Source organism: Carettochelys insculpta, chromosome 3 (genome assembly GCF_033958435.1).
Source record: "Carettochelys insculpta isolate YL-2023 chromosome 3, ASM3395843v1, whole genome shotgun sequence".
NCBI classification, from domain to species: domain Eukaryota; kingdom Metazoa; phylum Chordata; order Testudines; family Carettochelyidae; genus Carettochelys; species Carettochelys insculpta.
Window position 1 is genome coordinate 16,008,228 of NC_134139.1, and position 22,201 is coordinate 16,030,428.

At 43.6% G+C, this 22,201-nt stretch overlaps 1 protein-coding gene across 5 annotated transcripts in view; it reads right to left on the reverse strand.

The window, feature by feature from the left end:
• KIF16B (kinesin family member 16B) overlaps nt 1-22,201 on the reverse strand; it is a 286,791-nt gene that overhangs the window by 237,200 nt on the left and 27,390 nt on the right. For 4 of the 5 annotated variants that reach the window (XM_074989378.1, XM_074989376.1, XM_074989375.1 and 1 more), the window contains exons 4-9: nt 21,997-22,113; nt 18,188-18,285; nt 16,813-16,922; nt 15,458-15,600; nt 12,422-12,590; nt 12,126-12,257 (exon numbers count right to left, since the gene is read on the reverse strand). In XM_074989378.1, coding sequence (XP_074845479.1) covers nt 12,126-12,257; nt 12,422-12,590; nt 15,458-15,600; nt 16,813-16,922; nt 18,188-18,285; nt 21,997-22,113 — 769 coding nt within the window. Of the gene's footprint in view, nt 1-12,125; nt 12,258-12,421; nt 12,591-15,457; nt 15,601-16,812; nt 16,923-18,187; nt 18,286-21,996; nt 22,115-22,201 lie in introns of those variants that run through there. The other variant, XM_074989380.1, reaches the window with a different exon arrangement.

Here is a 22,201-nt window from a genome sequence, read left to right on the forward strand (position 1 = left end):
TCTTCGAGTGGTCCCTGTAGGTGCTCCACATTAGCTGACTACCCAGCAGTGATCCCAAATACGGAGGTGGGTACCCGATTTACGTGCAGCTTGCCCTTGAAAGGACTGCTGTTGATAGACATGTATCCTCATCTAACACCCGGTGCATCACATAGTGCTTGGCGAAGGTGTCGTAGGATGACCAAGTCGCCGCTCTGCAGATGTCTTTTAATGAGATTCCTTTGAAGAAGGCTGTCGATGTCACCATCACTCTAGTGGAGTGAGCCCTGGGCGGAGCTAGCAGAGGGGTCTTATGGAGCTCGTAACACTGTTTTATGCAGGATACAATGTTGTTCGAAATTCTTTGTGAGGATAGGCCTTCCCCTTTTGATCTTGGTGCGAGACACACCAGAAGTCTATCCGTTTTCCAGAAGGGCTTAGTTCTGTCTACGTAAAAGGCCAACGCCCTCCTCACATCTAGCAAGTGCAACCGCGCTTCCTTGCTGGAAGTGTGCGGTTTAGGATAAAACAAGGGTAAAACTATTGGTTCATTAATGTGGAACTCAGAGGAAATCTTTGGGATGAAGGCCGGGTGTAATCGTAAGATCACCACTTCCTTTCAGAATACTGTGTAGGGCAGCATTGCCATTATTGCTGCGATTTTGCTCACCCTGCGGGCTGATGTAATTGCAAGAAGAAAAGTTATTTTTATGGTAAGCAACCGGAGGCATACCGTGGCCAATGGTTCAAAGGGTGGTCCAGACGGCGTGTGGAGGACCTAGTCCAAACTCCATGACGGTGATAACGGTTTCTGAGGGGGGTATAGGTTTGCTAGCCCCGTTAGGAACCGTGTGGCAATAGGATGGGCGAATATGGTTGGCCCTTCCTCCCTGTGTCGGAACGCCGATATAGCTGTGAGGTGGACCCTTAATGAGGATAGACAAAGTCCATCTTGTTTCAGCTCCAGCAGGTACTCTAGAATTACAGGAATAGAGACATCCAGAGGAGCCAATTGCTTGGACGAGCACCAGGATATAAATCGTTTCCACTTCTGTGCTTAAGTCCTCCTGGTGCAGGCCTGTCAACTGCACTCCAGAATTTCTTTCACTCCTTCTGAGCACGTGCTCTCTAAGGTGCTGAGCCATGGATTAGCCACGCTTGTAGGCGGAGCATTCAAGGATGTGGGTGCACTATGGACCCCTGACTCTGTTTGAGAAGGTCCGGTACGATCGGGAGGGGAAGTGGCGGGCAGCATGACATGCACAGAAGCAAGGGAAACCATTGCTGTCGGTCGCACATTGGGACTATAAGTATCACGCGTCCCTTCTCCCTTCTGGCTTTCTCTAGAACCTTGTGAATGAGTGTTGTGGGAGGAAATGCATAGAGTAGAGGACCCTTCCATGGAACCATGAAGGCGTCCCCTGAGGAACCTGTCCGCTGCCTGCTCTGGAGCAATACTGTGGGCATTTCTTGTTGGTGTAGGTGGCCAACAGATAGATTCAGGGAAACCCGCATCTGTGAAATACTTGGCGGAGCAGATCGGAGCGGATTTGCCACTCATGCATGACATCAAAGTGTCTGCTTAGTTGGTCCGCTTTCATGTTGTGGACACCCGGCAAGTATGAGGCTTTGAGCATTATGTTGTTGCCAATGCACCAGTTCCACAATCGGACCGCCTCTGCGCATAGCGCACGGGATCTGGCCCCTCCTTGATGATTGATATAGAACATTGTGGAGGTGTTGTAGGTATTGACTCCGACCACTTTGCCCTGCAGGTATTTTCGAAAGCACCTGCATGTACTGAACACTACTCTGAGTTCCAGTATGTTTATGTTCATTGCCATCTCTGCTGGGGACCATTGCCCCTATGTCACTGTTGCCAATGTGCGCTACCCATCCTATGTCCCTTGTGAGAAAAACCGCAATTTGCAGTTGGAGAAAAGGCACCCCTACTAATAAGTTCTTGAGGTCTACCCACCATGCCAGCAACTTTTGCACCTCCGTTGGGGGCAATACTGTCTTGTGGATGGTATGAATCCTTGGCCTGTAAACGCTTGCCAGCCAGTGCTGTAGGCCTCGCATATGTAGCCTGGCATTTTGTACCACAAACGTGGTGGCCACCATGTGCCCCAAAAGCTGTAGGCATGTTAGGATTGGCACTATGGGGCTGACATCATTACCTCCATCAGGGATTTGATGGTGCGAAAATGGGCATCGGGCAGATATACTCTTGATGTAGTAGAGTCTATGCGTGCCCCTATGAACTCTATGTCTTGTGTGGGCTCGGTCTTTGATTTCAGGAGATCGATGAGTAGGCCCAGTGAGGTAAAGGTCTTTGTAGTGACGTCTATCATGCGCAGGACATCTGACCTTGAGACCCCTTTCAGTAGGCAGTCGTCCAGATATGGAAAAATGAACACGCCCTGTCTGTGTAGATAAGCCGATACTACTGCCAGCGTTTTGGTAAAGACTCTGGGCACTGAAGAGAGACCGAATGGAAGGACTCTGTATTGGAAGTGCTCCCCACCCACGTTGAAGCGAAGAAAACGTCTGTGTGCTGGATGGATTGCTATATGGAAGTACACCTCCTTTAAGTTGAGGGCTGCAAACCAGTCTCCATCATCCAGTGCCATGACTATGGAGGCAATTATAGTCATCTTGAAGCGCTGTTTGCGTAAGTACCAGTTGAGATCCCGTAAGTCCAGGATTGGCCTCCAGCCTCCTGTCTTTCTCTCTGTTAGGAAGTATTGGGAGAAGAAGCCTTTCCCTTGGAATTCTTCCAGGACTCTCTCCACCGCCCCTATAAATGTGAGGTGGTCTACCTCTCGCCTCAACCTTGTCTTGTGAGAGGGGTCCCTGGGGAGGGACGAGGTGGGGGGTTTTGGTGGCGGTAGTGATTGGAAGTGGATAGCGTATCCCTTGGCTATAATTTCCAGCACCCATTTGTCTGTCGTGATGTTTTGCCATTGAGGATAAAACGGTTTGAGTCGGTGGTGGAACATATGCTGTGATTGGCAATGAGCGATGGTCTTGGTATTGCAGTCCTCGACATACCCGTCAAACTTGCTGTCTTGGAGCTTGCCCTGAGGGTGTATGCCCCTGCTGGGGATATCGTCTGGGGGCCCTATATTGTTGTTGCTGTTGATGGCGCCCTTGATCGTAGCCCCATGGGTATTGTGAGCACTGGGGTTGGTAAGCATAGCGCCTTTGCTGGGGATAAAATTTCTCTCTCCTGTACAGAGGGGTGTATATGCCCAGTGTTCTAAGTGTGGCCCTCGAGTCCTTGCTGCAGTGTAGGACTGAATCAGTCGAGTCAGCAAATAGTTTTTCTTTATCAAATGAAGATCCGCAATTTTTACTGGCATATCTTTGGGGATACCAGACGTCTGGAGCCGGAACTCTCTGTGCATAACTACTGCTGTGGCTGTGGAGCATGCTGCTATGTCCGCCACATCTAGGGGATCTGGACTCCTGTCCGTGAGGCCGCATAACCCTCCTGGACGATCACCTTCAATACCGGTTTCTTGTCCTCTGGAAGGAAATCCATGAGGGAGGTAAGTTTGGAATAGTTATCAAAATTGTGATTTGATAGGTGTGCCGCATAGTTGACCATACTCAGTAATAACATGGAGGAGGAGTAGACCTTTCTTCCAAATAATTCCAGTTTCCTCGCGTCTTTGTCAGACCCCGCCCCCGCCCCCAATTTGTATTGGGGTGTCTTAGATCTGTGTTGTGAGGATTCCACCACCAAGGAATTTGGCTGGCGGTGGTTAAACAGGAATTCCATGCCCTTGGATGGAACAAAGTATTTCTTATCCACCCTCTTATTTGTAGGTGGAATGGAGGCAGGGGTCTGCCATATGTTGGTGGCTGCTTCCATAATAGCTTCATCTAGTGGGACAGCAATTTTGGATGATGCTGGGGGTCTCAAGTTCTTTAGGAGTTTGTGATGTTTCTCCTGTACCTCTGCAATTTGTATGTCTTGAGTGTGCGCCACTCTCTTAAAAAGTTCTTGGAATTGTTTAAGGTCATCCGGGGGAGAGATGTCCCTGGGGACAACCGCCTCATCGGGAGAAGACGAAGAGGCATCACTATGATAAACCTCCTCTGATTCCTCTGATTCCTGAGCCTCCTCGTGTGTTTGCTCCCTTAAGGGTTCTGGGCGGTGGACCACAGACTCTGGACCAGTCCCCACTGGAGAAGGCTGGGTTCTTTTTGCAGGCTGAATGTAGGGATGTGCTAGAGGTTGAGGTGGGGATCTGCCCCGGATCGGGATCCCATGTCGGTGTTCACCATGATATGGCCAGCTGTAACAGCAGGGGCAAGGGCCCAGTGATGGGGATCTGGACCGAGACCAGTGCCTGTACATATGGTACCTAGAGGAGCGTGACCGCCGTGATGATGTTGACATTGGTGGAGATGTTCTGTAATAGTATTCATACGGTTCCGTACTGGAGATCAGTGAAGGATGTCTGAGCTAGAGGGACGGTAGCTGAAGAAAGGTAGATGGAGGTCTTAGACAGGCTGTTGGTGTCCCTGCCCATTGTGTTATGTCCATCTCGGGAGGAGAGCTAGGCGATAGCGGCATTGCAATGATGTCCGGAGATGAGCTACGGTGCTGGGGTTTGGATTTTGCTTTGCCCCGCCAATGAAGTGTCGGTGCCACCATCTCCAGTGCCAGGGATCTCAGCGCAGTTGTTGGTGCCATGTCCGGTGCTGCTGCACGCGGTGCCGTGCAGCTAGCTTCCTCCGGCACCATTAGGTCCCATGCCGGGCACCCCTGCTCCGGTGCCGTCGGTGCTGCAAGGCTCTGTTCCGTGGCTTCCGGCGCCTGCTGTGTCAGCGCCTGCAGTGCTCTCGGTGCCGACTGCTTAGTGGTCGGAGCCCCAGGCACTGTTGTCTGCAGTATGGCCTTCCCGCTGCTATGAGCAGTCAGCAGCTTGTGGCCTTATGCCTCACTCGTCCTGCTCACAGATGTTACCGGCAAGGATTGAGCTGGGGAGAGCTTCTTTTTCTTGTGAACAGAGAAGGTTAGGGAGGCAGCCTTCCTCTTATGCGGCCCTGAGGGCCTTCCCTTTGAGGCTTCTCCGACAATTCAGGCTGGAGGGCCTTGTCAAATAACATCATCTTTAGTCTCATTTCCCTGTCCTTTCTTGCTCTGGCCATAAGTTTAGAGCAGTGAGGACATTTTTGGAGAACATGGGTCTCTCCAAGGCAACAAATACATTTACTGTGGCCATCAGATGCAGGCATGGCCTCGCGGCACGATTCACATTTCTTAAACCCTGGCGAAGACATCTCTGCCAAGGCGTTTAACTCCTTTCAATGTTAATAGGGTATTTAGCAGCTAATCACAGTCCCCAAGGGAGATAAAGTTTACAGCCATTAAGGCGGCCGTCTTTGTCTTCTTCCCCCACCCCACCTTTTTTTTTAAAAAACTATATATATGAAGAAAAACCAACTTAAACAGTCTTAAACTAACTAGTAACTACAAACTATATTAAAACGGTTTTATCTGTCTCAGGCACTGGAGCCGGAGCAGATTCCGTCTGCAGCCATTGGTGGTTAAGAAGGAACTGGCGTGGACTGGATTGCGCACGTGACCGAAAGCACGCGAAAGACCGGCGCACATCGGTGCATGCACGACCCGATGGGATACCACTGGAATTTCCGATCTGCGGCGCCAGGGCGAGCCCGACACCTAATGTGGAGCACCCACGGGGACCACTCGAAGAAGAAGGAGGAGTGGTTGTCATCACAGCTGAGGAACAGAGGGGGACAGCTGTTCAACTGTCCAGGATATCATAGAATCATAGGGCTGGAAGGGATCTCAGGAGGTCATCTAGTCCAGCCCTCCGCTTCAAGCAGGATCAACCCCAACTAAGTCATCCCAGCCAAGACTTTGTCAAGCTGGGACTTAAAAACCTCTAGGGATACAGAAACCACCACCCTTTCTAGGCAATGCATTCCAGTGCTTCACCACCCTCCTGGTGAAGTAGTTTTTCCTAATATCCAACCTATTCCTATCCTTCTGTAACTTCAGACCATTGCTCCTTGTTTCCTTGTTCTGCCATCTGTTACCACTGAGAACAGTTTCTCTTCAACCTCTTTAGAGCTCCACTTCAGCAAATTGAAGGCTACTATTTAATCACCCCTCAGTCTTCTCTTCCATAAACTAAACAAGCCAAAATCCCTCAGCCTCTCCTCACCGGTCATGTGCTCCAGCCCCTTAATCATTTTAGTTGGCCTCCGCTGAACCTGCTCCAGCACATCCACATGCTTTTAATACGGGTGGAGAGAGGTGCGCCAAAACTGGGCACAATATTCCAGATGTGGCCTCACCAGTGCCAAACCACTTATCTAGATCTGCTCACAATGTTTCTCCTAATACACCCTAATATACTGTTAGCCTTCTTGGCTACAAGGACACACTGTTTACTCATATCCAGCCTTTCATCTACCAAAACCCCTAGGTTCCTTTCTGCTGTACTGTTGCTTAGCCAGTCAGTTCCCAGCCTACAGCAATGCTTGAGATTCTTCCATCCCAAGTGCAGGACTCTACAATTCTTGTTGAACCTCACCATATTTCTTTTGGCCCAGTCCAATTTATCCAGGTCTCTCTGGATCCTGTCTCTGCCCTCCAACATATCTACATCTTCCCCTACCTTACTGTTGTCTGAAAAATTGCTGAGGGTGCAATTCAGCCCCTCATCCAGGTCATTAATAAGGATGTTGAACACCACTGGCCCCAGAACCGAGCCTTGTGGCACTCCACTTCAAACAGGCCACCATCCAGATATTGAGTCTTTGACCACTACCTGTTGGGCCCAACCATCATGCCAGCTTTCTATCCATCTTATAGTCCATGGATCCAATCCTTACTGCTTTAACTTATGGGCAAGAATGTTGTGGGAGACTATATCAAATGCTTTACTGAATTCAAGGTATATCACATCCACTGACTTCCCCATGTCCACAGAGCCTGTTACCTCATCATAGAAGTTAATCAGATTGGTCAGGCATGACTTGCCACTGGTGAATCCATGATGACTACTTGTGATCACTTTCCCCTCTTCCAACTGTTCCGAAATGGATTCCTTTGGAAATGTCATAATATCTTTACATAGAAATCTTTCAAAGTACTTAATAGAGATAATGCAAAGAGGATTTTTATTATTTTGTATCTGTTTCTAGCAGGGCTGTCAATCAGCCAGGGGTGGGTGGAGCATGGCTGGCTGCTGGCCCCAATTCGAGTAACTGGCAGATTTTAATCGATTGGCATCTACAGTGATAATAAAGCTTGTACTATATACAGTGCTCAGTAACATTTTTCCAATGTAAATATATGCAATGAAAATAAAATACTATTACTTTTGTTTATATTGCAATTCACCCCACGTAAGTGCTGTGGTGCGATCTCTATCACAAAAGTACAACCTACAAAAACGTAAATTCTGTTTGTCACATAACTACACTCAAAAACAAAATGATGTAAAACTTTAGAGCTGCAGCATCCAATATGGCAAATGGTGAACATACTGAACACCACAGCATAGCAAATAAGGATCTGAGGCCATATGCAGCTCTTGGAGCCTTTAATGTGGCTCCCCCTATGAGCTGCACACAGGGAGTGATATCTGTCTGCTCTGCACACACACACACATGCACGCCACTGCTTGGTGGGAGAAGAGCATAGTGGCCCCAGTGATGCCTTCAGTGGTGGCCCCAGAAGCAGCTTTCGCGATGGCCCCAGCAGCAGTCCTGGCAGTGGATCGAGCAGCAGCTTTGTGAGTTGCCAGCATTAAATCAGAACTGGAGAGGGTGGGCTAGCCTGACTTGGGGGCTGGGCGTGCCTGGCTTTGGGGGAGGGGCCCCTAGCCAATATGGAAAGACAGCAAGCACAAGTGTGGCAATCTTTGAATTCCTATTAGATGACACTGCTTTAGAGCCTACAAGTCCACTCGGTTCTTTTGTTGCCATGGATACCTCCCAAGTGACACTTCTGTCAGGCTGGGGCAACAATGGGGAGGAAACTGCACATGAGAAGGAGGAAGAGGAAGAGAATGCTCAGCAAGCAAGTGGAGGATCCAATCTCCCCAACAGCCAGGACCTTTTACTAACTTGGGAGCCAATGCCCTTCCACGATTTATTGCTCCCAGACACTGATGCTGAAGAGGGCACATCTGTTGAGTTAGCATGTCATCATGCTAAAATAGGTACGTGTAAATGGGTTTTATCTGTTTCATCTACCCTGAGGGGTACAGTGGAGGACACCTTGCCTTTGTAGTAGGGGCTCCCCAGAAGAGTTTGTTAACCTATCTGGGGATGGAGCAGGATTCTTCCTAGCACATCTCTACAAAGGTCTCAGAGGTACTCTTTAACCCTTCTCAGAAGGTCCCTGGGGAGGCCCACCTTATTCTGTCCTCCACAGTAGGACAACTTTTCACGCCAAGCAAATAAATGATCTGGCATCATTGTAACACAAAAGCACAGCATCATAAAGGTCCAGGTTTCTGGATACATTCAGTCAGCATCCACTCCCTATCCAACTCTCTTGATGTGAAGAGCAACGATATTGCTCATGGCAACCAGGATGAAACAAGGGCTCTCTGCAACCAATAGCATTGAGGCAATCCACCTGTTTGGTCATCCCCAACAAAACAGAACCCGAGATTTGATGTCCTATTTGCAAAGGGCTTGAAGGGACTATCCCAGAGAACAGGTTCCCCCCACCCTAACCTGGCAGGTGACTGTGGGAAGGAAGAGTTGCATTCTGCAAGCGTGCTGGGCGTGTGGCAAACACATGATGACCATTTGAGCCCTATAAACCTTTACAGTCCCCAACTCTATCAGGACCACTCTGCAAATGCAGATGCCCAGATAGCCACAAGGGGGTGTACTTTGCAAGCAGTCCATTAAAAGCAGAAGCAAAAGGGCAAGAACCCCAACTTGTTGGGTATCATGCCTGTCACCAAATGGAGTCCGACTGCCCTGTGCTGTGGCTTCTACCTTCCTGGCAGCTGCTTTAAATGACAAATTTGTTTTTGTAGGTAACACATGCCTTTTGTGCAACATGGTGCTTCATTCATTGGAAAAGAGTTATCCTTCTGTGTTTTACAATGTATCTTTTTTAAATTCTACCCTTGATTTTTTTTCCCAATGCAGCTACAGCTATGGCTTTGTTATGCATTCCCTCAGATTCTCCAGCACTTCAGCTACCACAGATCAGAAGGTGAGAAAACATACACGGGATGAAATGTTTGGCGATCAAATGCAACTGACAGAGCTCAATTGAATGCATGGAGGAGAACACTGTTAGTGTCATCCACCCAAACAGGAGGACAAGAGAGCATGGAACATGAACATAAGATGCAGGATGGGGTGTTAGTGCTCATGTTGGAGCAAACAGAGCTGATGAGATACCTGGCAGAAGTGCAGGAAAAACACCTGGAGCAGAGAGAGAGTCCCCCTGCACCCGATGGTAAACTGCCTGCCCTCCTCACCAAATTCAATAGCCTCCTCTCCCCCAGGCACCCTAGAATGTGGGGGAAGCCATGGTTAGCCTTTCACTCAACCCCCAGAGATGTCTCCTGGAACAGAAGCTTTTCATTCCCACAACTGTCAGAGGGATTGTCATAAGCCACTTGCTCTCGCTTTCTCCCCTGCCCCCACTAATCCATATATCCTAAACTCTTTTTCTCTCTCTGTTCCCTGTGTCTCCTAAATAAAAATGTATGATTTAAAAAAAAAAAAAACAGGATTTTTATTGTTTGTGTTAACTACATTGCAGGGGAGGGAGGCAGTCTACAGGCCAGTACACATACAGCAGCGAGCACCTTGTTAAGAGAAACATACAGAACTGTAACATCGCTGTCTGGTCATTCATGAAACTGGTTTTCAAATTGACTCTGATTTGCAGTGTCCATTGATGTGCTATTGTTACTGCCTTGGTGTCTGGCTGCTTATAATTAGCCACTAGGTGATCTCTCTTGACACCTCCATGCTGCCAGAAACTTTTCCCCTTTACTTTCACATATACTACAGCATACACTGAAACCCATAACAGCAGGAATATTGCTTTCACTGAGATCTAGCCTAGTCAGTGAATTGCAAAAGCATCCCTTTAAATGGTAACAGGCACATTCTACTACCATTCTGCACTTGCTCTGCCTGTAATTTCTGCTCCTTACTGCTGTCCAGGATGTCTGTGTACAGCTTCATGAGCCACAGGAGCAAGGAGCAGGCCAGATCTTCAAAGGATAACTTCACACTTCAACATTTCCAATGGTCATTTTCCGGTTCAGGAAGAATGTTCCATTTTGCACTTTTCTGAAGACACCAGAATTCCTAAGGATGTGTAATGATTCCCTGGGCCACTTCCTCATAGCAGTCCCCAGCAATCTCTTTATCACAGGCTCTTCCCTCTGGTACCTGCATCCAATTACTCCTCTCAGACTCTCCACAGAGCCTTATCTCCTCCACTCCCCACCGAGCCAGTAAAAGAGAAGCCTTTTTATATCTGGTCTCAGCTGATTCTTCACTGGCTCCAGCTGTACTGATTAACCTCACTTCCTTGAGTCTGAAAACCTCCTAATTACCCAAGGTGTTTTAATTGACCTACCTGCCCTGATTGCTTCAAGCAGGTTGCAGATGATTCTGGATCAGTCCTTGTTAGTTTATTCTGGGAGCAAGGACCTATTCAAATCTACAGCTAACATTGTTCCCTTCTGTTACTCTTCTGCAGCCCTCTGGCCTGACCCTGTCATACTATTTAAAAGAACAGCAAAAGCAGGAAAAAAATCAAAGGAAGAGGCAAGTCATGTAAGAAGACTGGTACTTGGCATTCAGAAAGGAAGTTGGAAGCCATACTTCCTCTTTATACGCCTAAAAGACAGCATACGGGGAGGGTGTGGCACAGATTTCTGAAAGATTTCAAGATTGTGCACTAGAGGCACTTATCCTGGGAGTGCCAGTCCACCACACAGTTCTCTCTGAACAACCAGAACATCTTGTCCCTTCAAGACCCTTCCCCCAGCACCACAATCTAACATCCAAAAAATTGTTATATTGTATGTGCACAATCAAAGGACAAGTGAGAACTCAAAGTAATTTTCCATTGTCCATCATTCAGTTCTACTACACTGAAAGACACAACATCATACACAGTACAATTTCACTGCAGTTTTATTTCTTTATAATCTTTTCTGGAAACCTTTCAGTGGGCTGAGGAAATGTGGGATAAGCAAGACCATGGCATATCTGCTGTGTGATTCAGAGGTGTTTGTTGAGTGAACAAAGCCATTATTGAACTTTTTGTTTAAGCTGTAAAAAAGTTCTAGCAAGAGCAGATTATAAATAATTAAGCTTAACACAGCAGATTAAAGCACTATTAATGTCAAGAGAGTACCTATTTAGCAAACATACATTCTTACTTAACAGATCTGCCTTCTGTGTGTATTCGGAGTCAAATGCAACCAAACTATTCATGATTATAATAGAGTTATGGGAAAGCATGCTACTTCACACATCAACAAAATTACTGGGTACATTTATGTTGCTGGATCTTTATTACCATTGATGATACACATGCCACAAGGAGGGGAAAAAAGTTTTGATATTTAGACCACAGACTGAGGGTGGTAGGTTGCCCAGCAGTTAAAATAACTAGAAAACTGAGTTGTTTGGAAGGCAAATGAATCACAACATGTTTGATCTCAGGCTCAACCGATCAGAATAATTAAATTTCTAAATCTTTAATATTTATTTCTGAAGAAGGCACAGATTGTTAGACAACTAGTAATATGCATATGCAGACATCTGATTTGCATACACAAATATCTGCAGCTGTGCATATCTTCCTGAAAATCTGCATGTATATATTTAGTAATAAAATAGGTGTGGGGTGCAGAAATTAAGCACACAAATATTCACGGTCTCATTGCACTGCTAGGCTCCCATGAAAGCATAACACTATTCATATTATACTTTACCAAAAAGAGAGCAGTTAGTGAGAGTGTGGACTCTATTAGAAAGCATTGCTCTGCAAACTAATCATTAATTTAACAAAGTGTAACACTATTTCTTAATGAGGCATTAAGAATCAAAATATTTACAACTAATTTGTATAAAGTGTTAAAAACACTTACTGGCAATCATTATAGTTTTAGAGTTTCCTCCTAGGCTATCTTTCAATAGCCAAGTCAACACAGAGTCCCTGTAAGGCACAAATACTTGCTTCTTCTTTGCAAGAGGATTTGTTGCATCCTGAGATAAATCAGCTGCAAAGGAGGGAGAAAAGCAATTCTGTATATGGCTTAATTTTTCAAAGAAATCCAAAACACAGAGCTATTACCGACTCCAGCAGATTTAATGCAAACCAAATAAGAAACAAATATCTAATACTAATGCAGAAACATGAATGAGCATGAAAGAACTGACATACCTAAGGCAGAAATGACATTTCCCAGAGTAACTAGAGATTTGTTAATATTCCCTCCTTCCTTTAATCTAACCCCTGTAGCACCAGTGGCATCTGCTCTCTCACTTCCAGCAAGATCTACCAAATGGATTTTGCTAACAGTCTCACAAGGCATTTCGGCATCAAATTTAGCCTAAAAGAAAAATACAGAAAGAAAGTAAAAAATAATCAGTTAAGCTACAAAGTCCTATGATCTTTCATGTCATGTTTTGTGGCTACATTTATTTGTTTATGGTAGTAGAACCTCAGAAGACAGGTGTACCAGAGGTTGCAAAGGAAAGGAGTTCATCCATGAGCAGCTGCATAATACCCACTTACCTGATTTTTGAAGTAATACTTCAGAAGTAATTCATTCAAGCTATTTAAATATATACAGATATATATAGATATAGATATAGATATGGCAACTACTAAAGTTGTTAAATGTACTGTTATTTTAAAGTACAGCTAACTTAAAATCTGTGGGACATTTCTGGCTAACAATTGAAGTTACGGTGTCTCTCTCTCTCTCTCTCACACACACACACCCCTCTCTTTTCACTGTTTCCCCCTCATAGTTTCTTTGAACAATGTACTGATGTACTGACACCATTTGTTAGGTTACCTCCCACCTTACACTTACAAGCTGTAAGATGAACAATTCTGCATCTACACTACATTCCTCTTTCAAAAGAGGAAGGAAAATGAGGGAAATCAGAAATGGAAATAAATTGCTGATTTACAAATCATGTGCTTCAGTTGCATAATCTCTTCCGATTGTGTTTTTGTAAAAAATTTAAAAAAAGCCATGTAGCTGTGGGTCTTTTGAAAAAACCCATTTTCGAAAGAACCCTTGTTTCTGAAACATAATAGGAAAAAGTTTTCGAGAACGGTATTTTTTCAAAAGAACCCTGTCTACACAGCTGTTCTTTTTTCAAAAAAATATCTTCTGAAAAAGTGATTGGAAGAGATTATCCAAATGAAGGATGAGATTTGCAAATCAGTGCTGCATATGCATTTATGATTTCCCTCATTTGCATTCCTCTTTCGAGAGAGGAATGTAGCATGGACACAGCCGCTATGAGAAAAACCCCACAAAATTCTGCATCCATACCAAACTCTACCTTCCCTTTGCCCTCCCTACATAAAGTTTTCCATAATGCTACTATCCTCACAAAAATAAATAGTAAACTCCCTTTTCTGTGGTCACCACATTAGTCCATGTTTGAATGAGGGAATGTAAGCATTCAGCTCAAATAACCACAAGAGGAACAGCAACAAAGGGTCCTGTGGCACCTTACAGACTAACAGAAAAGTTTTGAGCATGAGCTTTCGTGAGTATAGACTCACTTCATCAGATGCTGGTCATGGAAATTTGCAGGGCCGGGTATAAATAAGCCAGAGCAAGGCTGGGGATAACAAGGTTAGCTCAAGTCAGGAAGGGTGAGGTTTACTACCAGCAGTTGATCTGGAGGTGTGAACACCAAAAGAGGGCAAGCTGCTTTTGTATTTAGCCAGCCATTAACAGTCTTTGTTTAAGCCTGAGCTGAGGGTGTCGAATTTGCAGATGAATTGTAGCTCAGCAATTTCTCTTTGGAGTCTGGTCCTAAAATTTTTTTGCTGTAGGATAGCTACTTTTAAGTCTGATACTGTGTGGCCTGGGAAGAGTTAACTAGTGAACCATGATAAAAATTGTTGTCTACAGTTTGGGCCATGGGACTATTTAAGGAGGATATGACTATTATTAAAGCAGAAAAGGTAGTCACAACTTTTATCACCTACTTTTATGCAAATCACACAATTTTCAATACCATGTTTTTCCTGTTGTGTTGAGATTCCACAGCAACATAAAATATTATGCCTTAGTTAATCACTGGGATTTAGCTTGAGTTTTAGTCAATTATCTCCCAGAGTGGTGCATATGAAAAACATTTTAAAAATACCTAAGCACTGTAATGAACAATGCCTTAATACAGTCATTGAGAACATCATACCTCACTTAGGTAATATAAGAATATACCTTTACCCTTCTCTGCTGCAGTGGACAAATGCCATCCACCTACCTCAAAAGGCAAGGGAAATTGCTTGGGCTAGTGGTGAAAGTTGATGGCCCCAGCACTGAGAGAGGGAGACACTCACGGAAGGACATCAGGGTCTGTGCCATCCATTGGCCAGTTGTAGGGGAGAGGTGCTGACTGGCCCATTACCCCATTTCTGGTCATTTAGCCTGGAGCCTGTCTCACACAGAACCCCTTTCAGCTCCATTTTAGCAGCTCCACCCTAACCATTCCGAACAGGAATCCAGTGTGGCAGATGCTGCAGGTATAACCAATCACCCTGGAGGTGAGGCAAGTTTTTTTTTTCCTCCTAGACAGCCAACTGGCACAAGGCTGGGGAGTTTTTTCACTTTCCTTACAGCTCCTTCAAGCAATAAAGGACAGTAAGAATGCACTTAATACCTAAAGTATTTTGTTGAGCTGTTAACTCATTTCAGCCTGGGGCCATTTTTCAGTGCAGCTAAAAGTATAAAATGAACGTTTCTCAGAAATAAAAGACCTGGGATTTTGCTGAAGGGTCTTGGTTCATGCAACAGGGTGAGAACTCATGGTTTTTAAAGGCTGATCTCCCCATCCTTCTGCACTCTGTCCCTCTCATGATGGTGAAGTGAAGCAGGTAGAGAGGAGGGCCCCCAACTGAGCTGCGTGCTAGTCGACAGGCTAAGAAAAGCTCTCCCCAAGTTAAGGCTTATGTGGTAGAAGCCCTTGTAACCTCCACTTCAACGCCTAGTATAGGAGATCACAGGTGATAGGCTGGTAATACCCCTTTCTGATGTTTAAGCTAAATAAAAGTTGCAGCGTGCCACTTAAAATCCATTTAAGTGTCATCCTCATTTCAGCTGTGTATCTGCATTAACACAAGTACATGGGTCTCCCAAGCTGCAGATTTGACAGCTTCATGAAATCAGTTGGCACGTAAGTTGTCACATGTAAATATTGAAAAAGACAATGCAATTCTTTTTACCTGAGTGAAGTTGATCGTGAAAATGGCATGTGATCTGCTGCTAACATCATTCATTCCAGTTGCAGCAGTGGTTCGATTTATATTTCCTGCTTCCATAAGTTCCTCTACATCACTGTAATTTTGCACTAAATGTTTGGACAAATCTGATCAAGAACAAAAATGATGATAAGTTAGGTAAATATACTTATGAAGGTAGTGTGAACTGATTGAAACTCAGGTCTATCTCAATATAATGCAGCAGTGCTGAAATTGCACAGGAAGCATTTAGTCTGATTTATAGTCAGCCTTTGAAATAGAGGAATGAGAATTGTGTGAGGAATACCAGATTATTACAACATTTACAGTAAAAGCTGAAAAGAATGCATAATTCTCTTCAAACCATATAGAACCTCTCGAACTTCCTAAGGGACAAAAATCTGCAATGGCAGAGAGGTAGACTTTGGGCAGGTCTACACTGCAGGAAAACGTCAAATTATGCTATGCTGTTCCAGCTATGTTAATTACGTAGATGGAATGATGTACCTTAATTCAGGTCTCCACTATAGGAGGTTAACAGGAGTGTTCGCTCCCATCCACTTTCCTTATTCCTAACGAGAGGCAGGAGTACTGGTGCTGATGGAGGTGCCCTGTGAGTTCGATTTAGCACTTGCCTACCAGGCACACTAAATTCAACTCCAAAAGATCAAGTGCAGCATGGTCAATCAACCCAATGTGAAGACTTACCCTAAGATAGAGTCTAATAGGCTCTTTCTATTTCAAAACATCCATGATTTATATGTTAGCTCTAATGCTGATTTGAAGTCAATTAGCAGAGCTTCGCTTAAGTGTAAAAGTATTGTACGCTAACAGGGTTTGTAAATGAAAACTGCACAAAACAAAAAAAGGCTGTTCTCAACAATGCTTTTATATTCATGAAATGTGTTGCCTTTCACCTTCATGTGCATATACTGTACCTGTTTTTTGTTTTTAACTTGTAAACTCCCTGCATAATTCAAATTTGCGCACAAGTTGGAGTGAAGATAGGAGCTAGGCCGCCGCTTGGTTCCCAGCACCCCTCTGCTTGCAGATCCAGGAAATTGAACAGCCTACTATGACTGGTCAGTTTCCTGGTTGCTTCTCTCTGCCTTCCCCCAGCTGCACGGCTGTCAGCCTAACGGCACCCATGGCTTGGAGTACGCAGGGAGAAGGGGCTTTTAGCTTGCCTAGCTGGCAGCACAAATAGGCTGACAGCAGTGCGGCCGGGAGAAGGAGCTATGCACAACTTCAAGCCATGCATGTCGAGGGTTTACTGTAAACGATTACGTATAAAACCTGAACATATTATTCAAGTAGGAGGCACTTGAGATGATTTTTACCTTCAACATAAGGCCCATCTTTTGGGTGCTCTCGTATTCTTAAATTATATGTTTTTGATGTCTTCCGCCTAAGCAGATCTCGCACACGTTCATTATAGATTTCTAGATAACTGAAACAAAAGAATTTTAATTCAGAAAAAAAATATTGACTGATACAAGATTTTAAAAATCAAAGTGAGTGGAAAGAGCTCACTCAGCTGGTAGAACTCAGCCTCAACTCCACCAATTGACATGAGCAACTTCACCCACAAGAGTCCAATTGATTATTCAGTCACTCATGCATGCACGCATTCTGTGGAACAGATCCTAATTTGTAACTTTCTTACCAAGTTATGATACCATATATAACCAACTCTGTGGTACCAGTACTTTTAAGGATGATATTACAATACAAACATCTCTATTAGCTTCCTTTTTCGTGTGCTGTAATATGCTTCCAAAGACAAAACCACTTGGAACTAGTATTTCTTGATGCAATTCCTATTAGTATGTGTAGTTGTAGCAGCAGAAAATATAGTAAACTGTTAAATGTCTTTTCTTTTTATTCTCTGGACATTAGAAAACGGACTACAGGTTGAACCTCTCTCATCCAGCACCCTTGGAACCTAACTGGTGCCGGATGACAGGATGTCAATATTTCCTAGCACATTACCAACACTTCCACTGCTTACTGGGCTCTCAGAAGACATTTTGGAGTAAATTACAGCTGAACAACAGTACAGAGCACAAAGCCACAAATGGTGGCTGGATATAAACTTTATGGGACCATGGGGAACTTAGCCATACCCTTGATAAGTGGTTGCCTGGCTAACTAAAATCATGCCACATTACAGAGTTTGCCAGACACGAGAGTTCCAGATTAGAGAGGTTCAACTGGTAGCAAAAAAGACTAATGAAGTGATAATAGGATGTAGAAAAATCTAATGTATTTTCCAAAACTGTTACTCCTGCTGCTTACAAAATCCAAAAACCTGAAGAATTAATATTTTAAAATTATTGCAACTGGCACACAAACTATCCCAACTTCAACTGTTCCTAAGTGTTTTCATTCTCAAGAACTATTTCAGCAGACTTTAAGTCATATCAAACTTTCAGCACCTGAGATGAAGTTTCCCTTGTTGGGTCTCTCTGCTGTGAAATTTTTGAATGCAAGTGGAAGGACTAGAGGAGGATGCTTCCTAAGAACCATTATCATTTTCACACAAAAGGTCAAAGGCCAAACAGGAAAGTGCTGAAAATAGTTCCACAAAAATCCATTTTGTGGCTGAGAAGAAACATGCAAGAGTACAATGTACAAAAAGATACTAATATGAAAACAAGGAGTTGATAAGTCAGCTCATCCCCAGCAATCTCTGTAACATATTCCAAAACCTACCTGACTTCTGTTCGAAAGGATGCTTCATGCCATATTGTTTTTTCATTTATTCTGCTGAATAATCCTTCACAAATTCTAGGTATTAAACCAGCATCACCCTGAAACAACAATTTTTATTTTCTACACTGCTTCATGCACGCACTGTATTATTTAAGAACAAAATCCAAGCAATCACTAGTTGAAACTGACCATAACCAAACACATTGAGCAGGGAATTATTAGTAGATATTCTTAAATCACATTTACTGGCCATAGCAACTTGGAGATTAAACAAACTGCAGTTCAGATTTTAGTACAGGCCCTTAGTTTGGGGTTACATTTTACACTGTACACCACACATTTGGTCCATACAACTCTAATCTACTTAGGGCAGAGAAAGACTCCAGTGCTCCAGGGAAACAGTCAACTGCCCACCCTTGAGACCATCCTCTCTCCCCATGAAATCCTCCACCTTATCCACTACACACCATCTAACATCTGCAATAAAAGAAGCAGGAGTCCTACAAACAACAGGCCCATAAACTAAATCATGGATGCGTGAAATGTGGGACAGAGGCCCTTGGGAAATTTCATGGGGTGGGGGGCAGTACAATTAGCTGCTGGGTTTCAGGCTCATCCACCTCATTAAAAATATTGAAATATGTTACTGTTTTTAGGTATGTGTATTCACATTTATATAACCATTAACAAAGTTTTCCATTCTACATACCTATTTTCTTATACATGCCAAAAAGTTTTATTCATATGAACATAACCAAAATTTTGGCCAGTTTGGATTACACTGGGGAGTGGGCGGGGGAGGCGCTGCCAGTTGCAGGACAAAAAGTGGAGCCTGACATAAAAAGTTTGCTCACCCTTGCACTAAACAACCCTGATCCATCCTCATTATCTGCACTGAGGCAGAGGTCCTGTGGAAAACAATGCACACAATAGCAAGGTAAAGACTATTATATATAAACAAGGGGAGGGGTCGAATTGAGGCAATTTTAAATCTTGCATGTCTCAAATTGAGTATTTGATTTTGTAACTTTTTTGGGGGGGCAGGGGGAGGGAGGCATTGCTTTGTGTGTGTAATTTCCTAAGTTTCTGAAACTGAAAAAACAAAATTTGAATCATGTGGAAACATACTGACACCTGCTGATGTAGAGAAATATGGAAGCCTGAAAAGCCCACCAAAAATATCAAAAATATTATATTAAATGAAATATATGGGCCAAACAAATTATTAACCTAACAGTCACTGAGTTAACACCTTTGGTTAATGTAGTCCTGCTAAATTACACAACCTACCCATATGTCTTATCACCACAAACCTCTGCCACTTGAGCTAACAGAGTAACTGGCAGCAGTAGTTATCCTCTTCTATATGGAAGATGATCCATGAGACAGCTAACACACTTCCCCAAAGGGTTTCACTGATATTTACTGACAGAGGAATTCTGAGACACCAGAATCTCCAGTTCACTCCCAGGTTCTGGAGGGGAGTGTGCTCATGTGCAGCAGTGCCCACTCTTTCATGCTCAGCACAGTTAACAAGAGCCCCAGAATAAGCAAGCCTGCCCTGCCTATGGTGCACTCAAAAATTCTCTCCTGCTATATGCATGTGAGGCAGAGGGAACAGAGGGAGGGAGTCTGATTCTGCTTCCTCCTTTGAGGAAGAAGGCTGGGTCCTTCCCAGACAGAGCAAGGTACCAGCAGCTGCTGGATGAGAAGGTGCAAGACCTCATCAGTCATCCTGGTAATAGAGTACAAGTTCTCTTGTCCCAGCTGGAGCAAAGAAGCAGACACATTTGAGCCTGAGACAAGTGCACTGGTCTGGTCTGGATCCCTGCCCCCAACAGATGATCACACCAATGCAACCCAGAGGAGCAACCATCTCAGTCTCAATGGAATATTGGTCTCCCCCCTGAAACCCAGCGAATAAAACGATATGGACTGTGCACCTAGCTGAAGGTACCATACAGTGCCGTCAGGTTTGGGCAGTCCAACCGTGCACAGATTTTCAAAATCTTATGATCCTCCTGGGACTGCAAACTACTCTTTGGGAACCACTGTTCTAGTGTTAACAGCTGAATAGTTTCAGCAGAGAATCTGGGTATATATGTACTGAATCAGTGTGAAGCAGACTCCCTGCATGGAAAATCTCAGCCCAAACCAATTAAAGTTTAGCACACTGAAAACACAGTCTTATAATAAAGTGTTCAGCATCCTAAACTACAGACCCCAGATAAAAGCAGCCCCTTCCTTTATTTTCTATTTCTTTGTAATTTAACCATCAATTTTAAGCTATTTGGTGATGTTGTCAGTAATATATTACTAGTTAGTAATTAAAATTGACCAAGAACTTAAACAGACATCTAAAACCAATTGTGATTACAAAGAAGTGAAGTCTTCATCTGGGGACCCACTGTGCAGGTGGCTACATGGTTATTAGAATATCATCACATTATCAGTGATACAGTTGGCAATCAATGCATATTTGCTAATGGCAGTGTAAATTCTGGGAGAGTAGTCTCCCCTGACTAGAATTTTATTAATCGTACTTTAAGATATAATAAATAATCTTTTTTTGTAACTTGAATTTTGTAATATTATTGTCTATTACAGGTACAGTCTTGGGTCAAATGTTTTATACAAATGATTCTGGGAGCCAATGGCCATTGTCTTCCTATTTATATAGTCTTGTATTAACAGCCAAATTAGAATACTGCCCACAGCAATAAGAACGAATTCAGACTTCGATTTCTGAGTAGGGTCAAACAAACACTGCTATATTACAGAAAAATCTCTTAAGGATTAATGCCGCTAGGTTTACTCAGGAAGTCTCACAATATGTATGTTACTTTCAGCATTCTTCTTTCAGCAATTTATAGCTCTCATTCATCAAATTCTCTCTAGCCCTAAAATTATATTACGCTTATTCACTATATGGGAGAAGTTTCATAGCATTATATATCAAGTTACTTACTACTGTACACACAGAATAAGTAAAAGACAGAACCAAATTGACATTGGTCTGCTCAAGAAGGTGAAAATCAGTGAAACCACTACAGTGCAAAAAGGGTTTAACTGGCAGAGGGCAGGTGGCAGCTTTTATTTTAGCCAAGCGTTACTAGAGTGTACAGCTAGCACTGGGTACTTCTAAGATGCACCTCATCCACTTGCTATTAGATGCACTGCTCAAAAATTTCCTCAGACAGTTCCATCTCCCTTTAGGCAAGCATACCCCCTCAATGGGGTCAACTGTGCCTAATTCCCCTCTTGCTGGACTTTCCTCTGCTAAGCACCCTGTGCCAGAGTTAACCAAAACTTAAACTGTTAAAATTAGAGTCTGGAAAATATTTTTAAATAGTGGGTTAAAAACTCCAATTCAGCCATTACCACTCTCAGTCCCCATTCACAAACTTCAAGGTTTTATTTTTAAAGAGATTATTTCACACCCTTCTTGATTTTCTTTTTCATTCAGAACCAGGAAGACTCTTTCAGAAAACGTTGATCATATATGTTCTCAAAACCATAACCCCTTTGAAATGTCTCAAGTTGAGAAACCAAAAATCACTTGTTACTTTTGAGCACTTTGGTTCTGATCTACGCACTACAAATAGCTTATTATTAGATACAACAGCAGCAGAGATTTCCCTTCCAACCCCAAATTTAAAATTTCTCCAACGTAGCTAAAGGGAACATTGTAGACTCCCAAGTAACTACTAAAAAGTTAAAATTAGCAAAATGCAAACAAGACAGAGAATTATGGTTTCAAAACAAATCCAAATGCATAATATAACTGAAGTCTGCAAACCATGACTTACAGCATTTCCCATCATTGTGTAGGACTTCCCAGATCCAGTCTGTCCATATGCAAAAATACAAGCATTATAACCCTCAAAAGCAGACGAAAGGACATCTGTGCCAAGATTTTTGAAAACCTAAAAACAAAAAGGCTTTTTGAGAGAGAGAACAGTTGAAAGAAATCATATCTGCAGTAGTTTTAATTAGAGTTTAATGTATTATGTT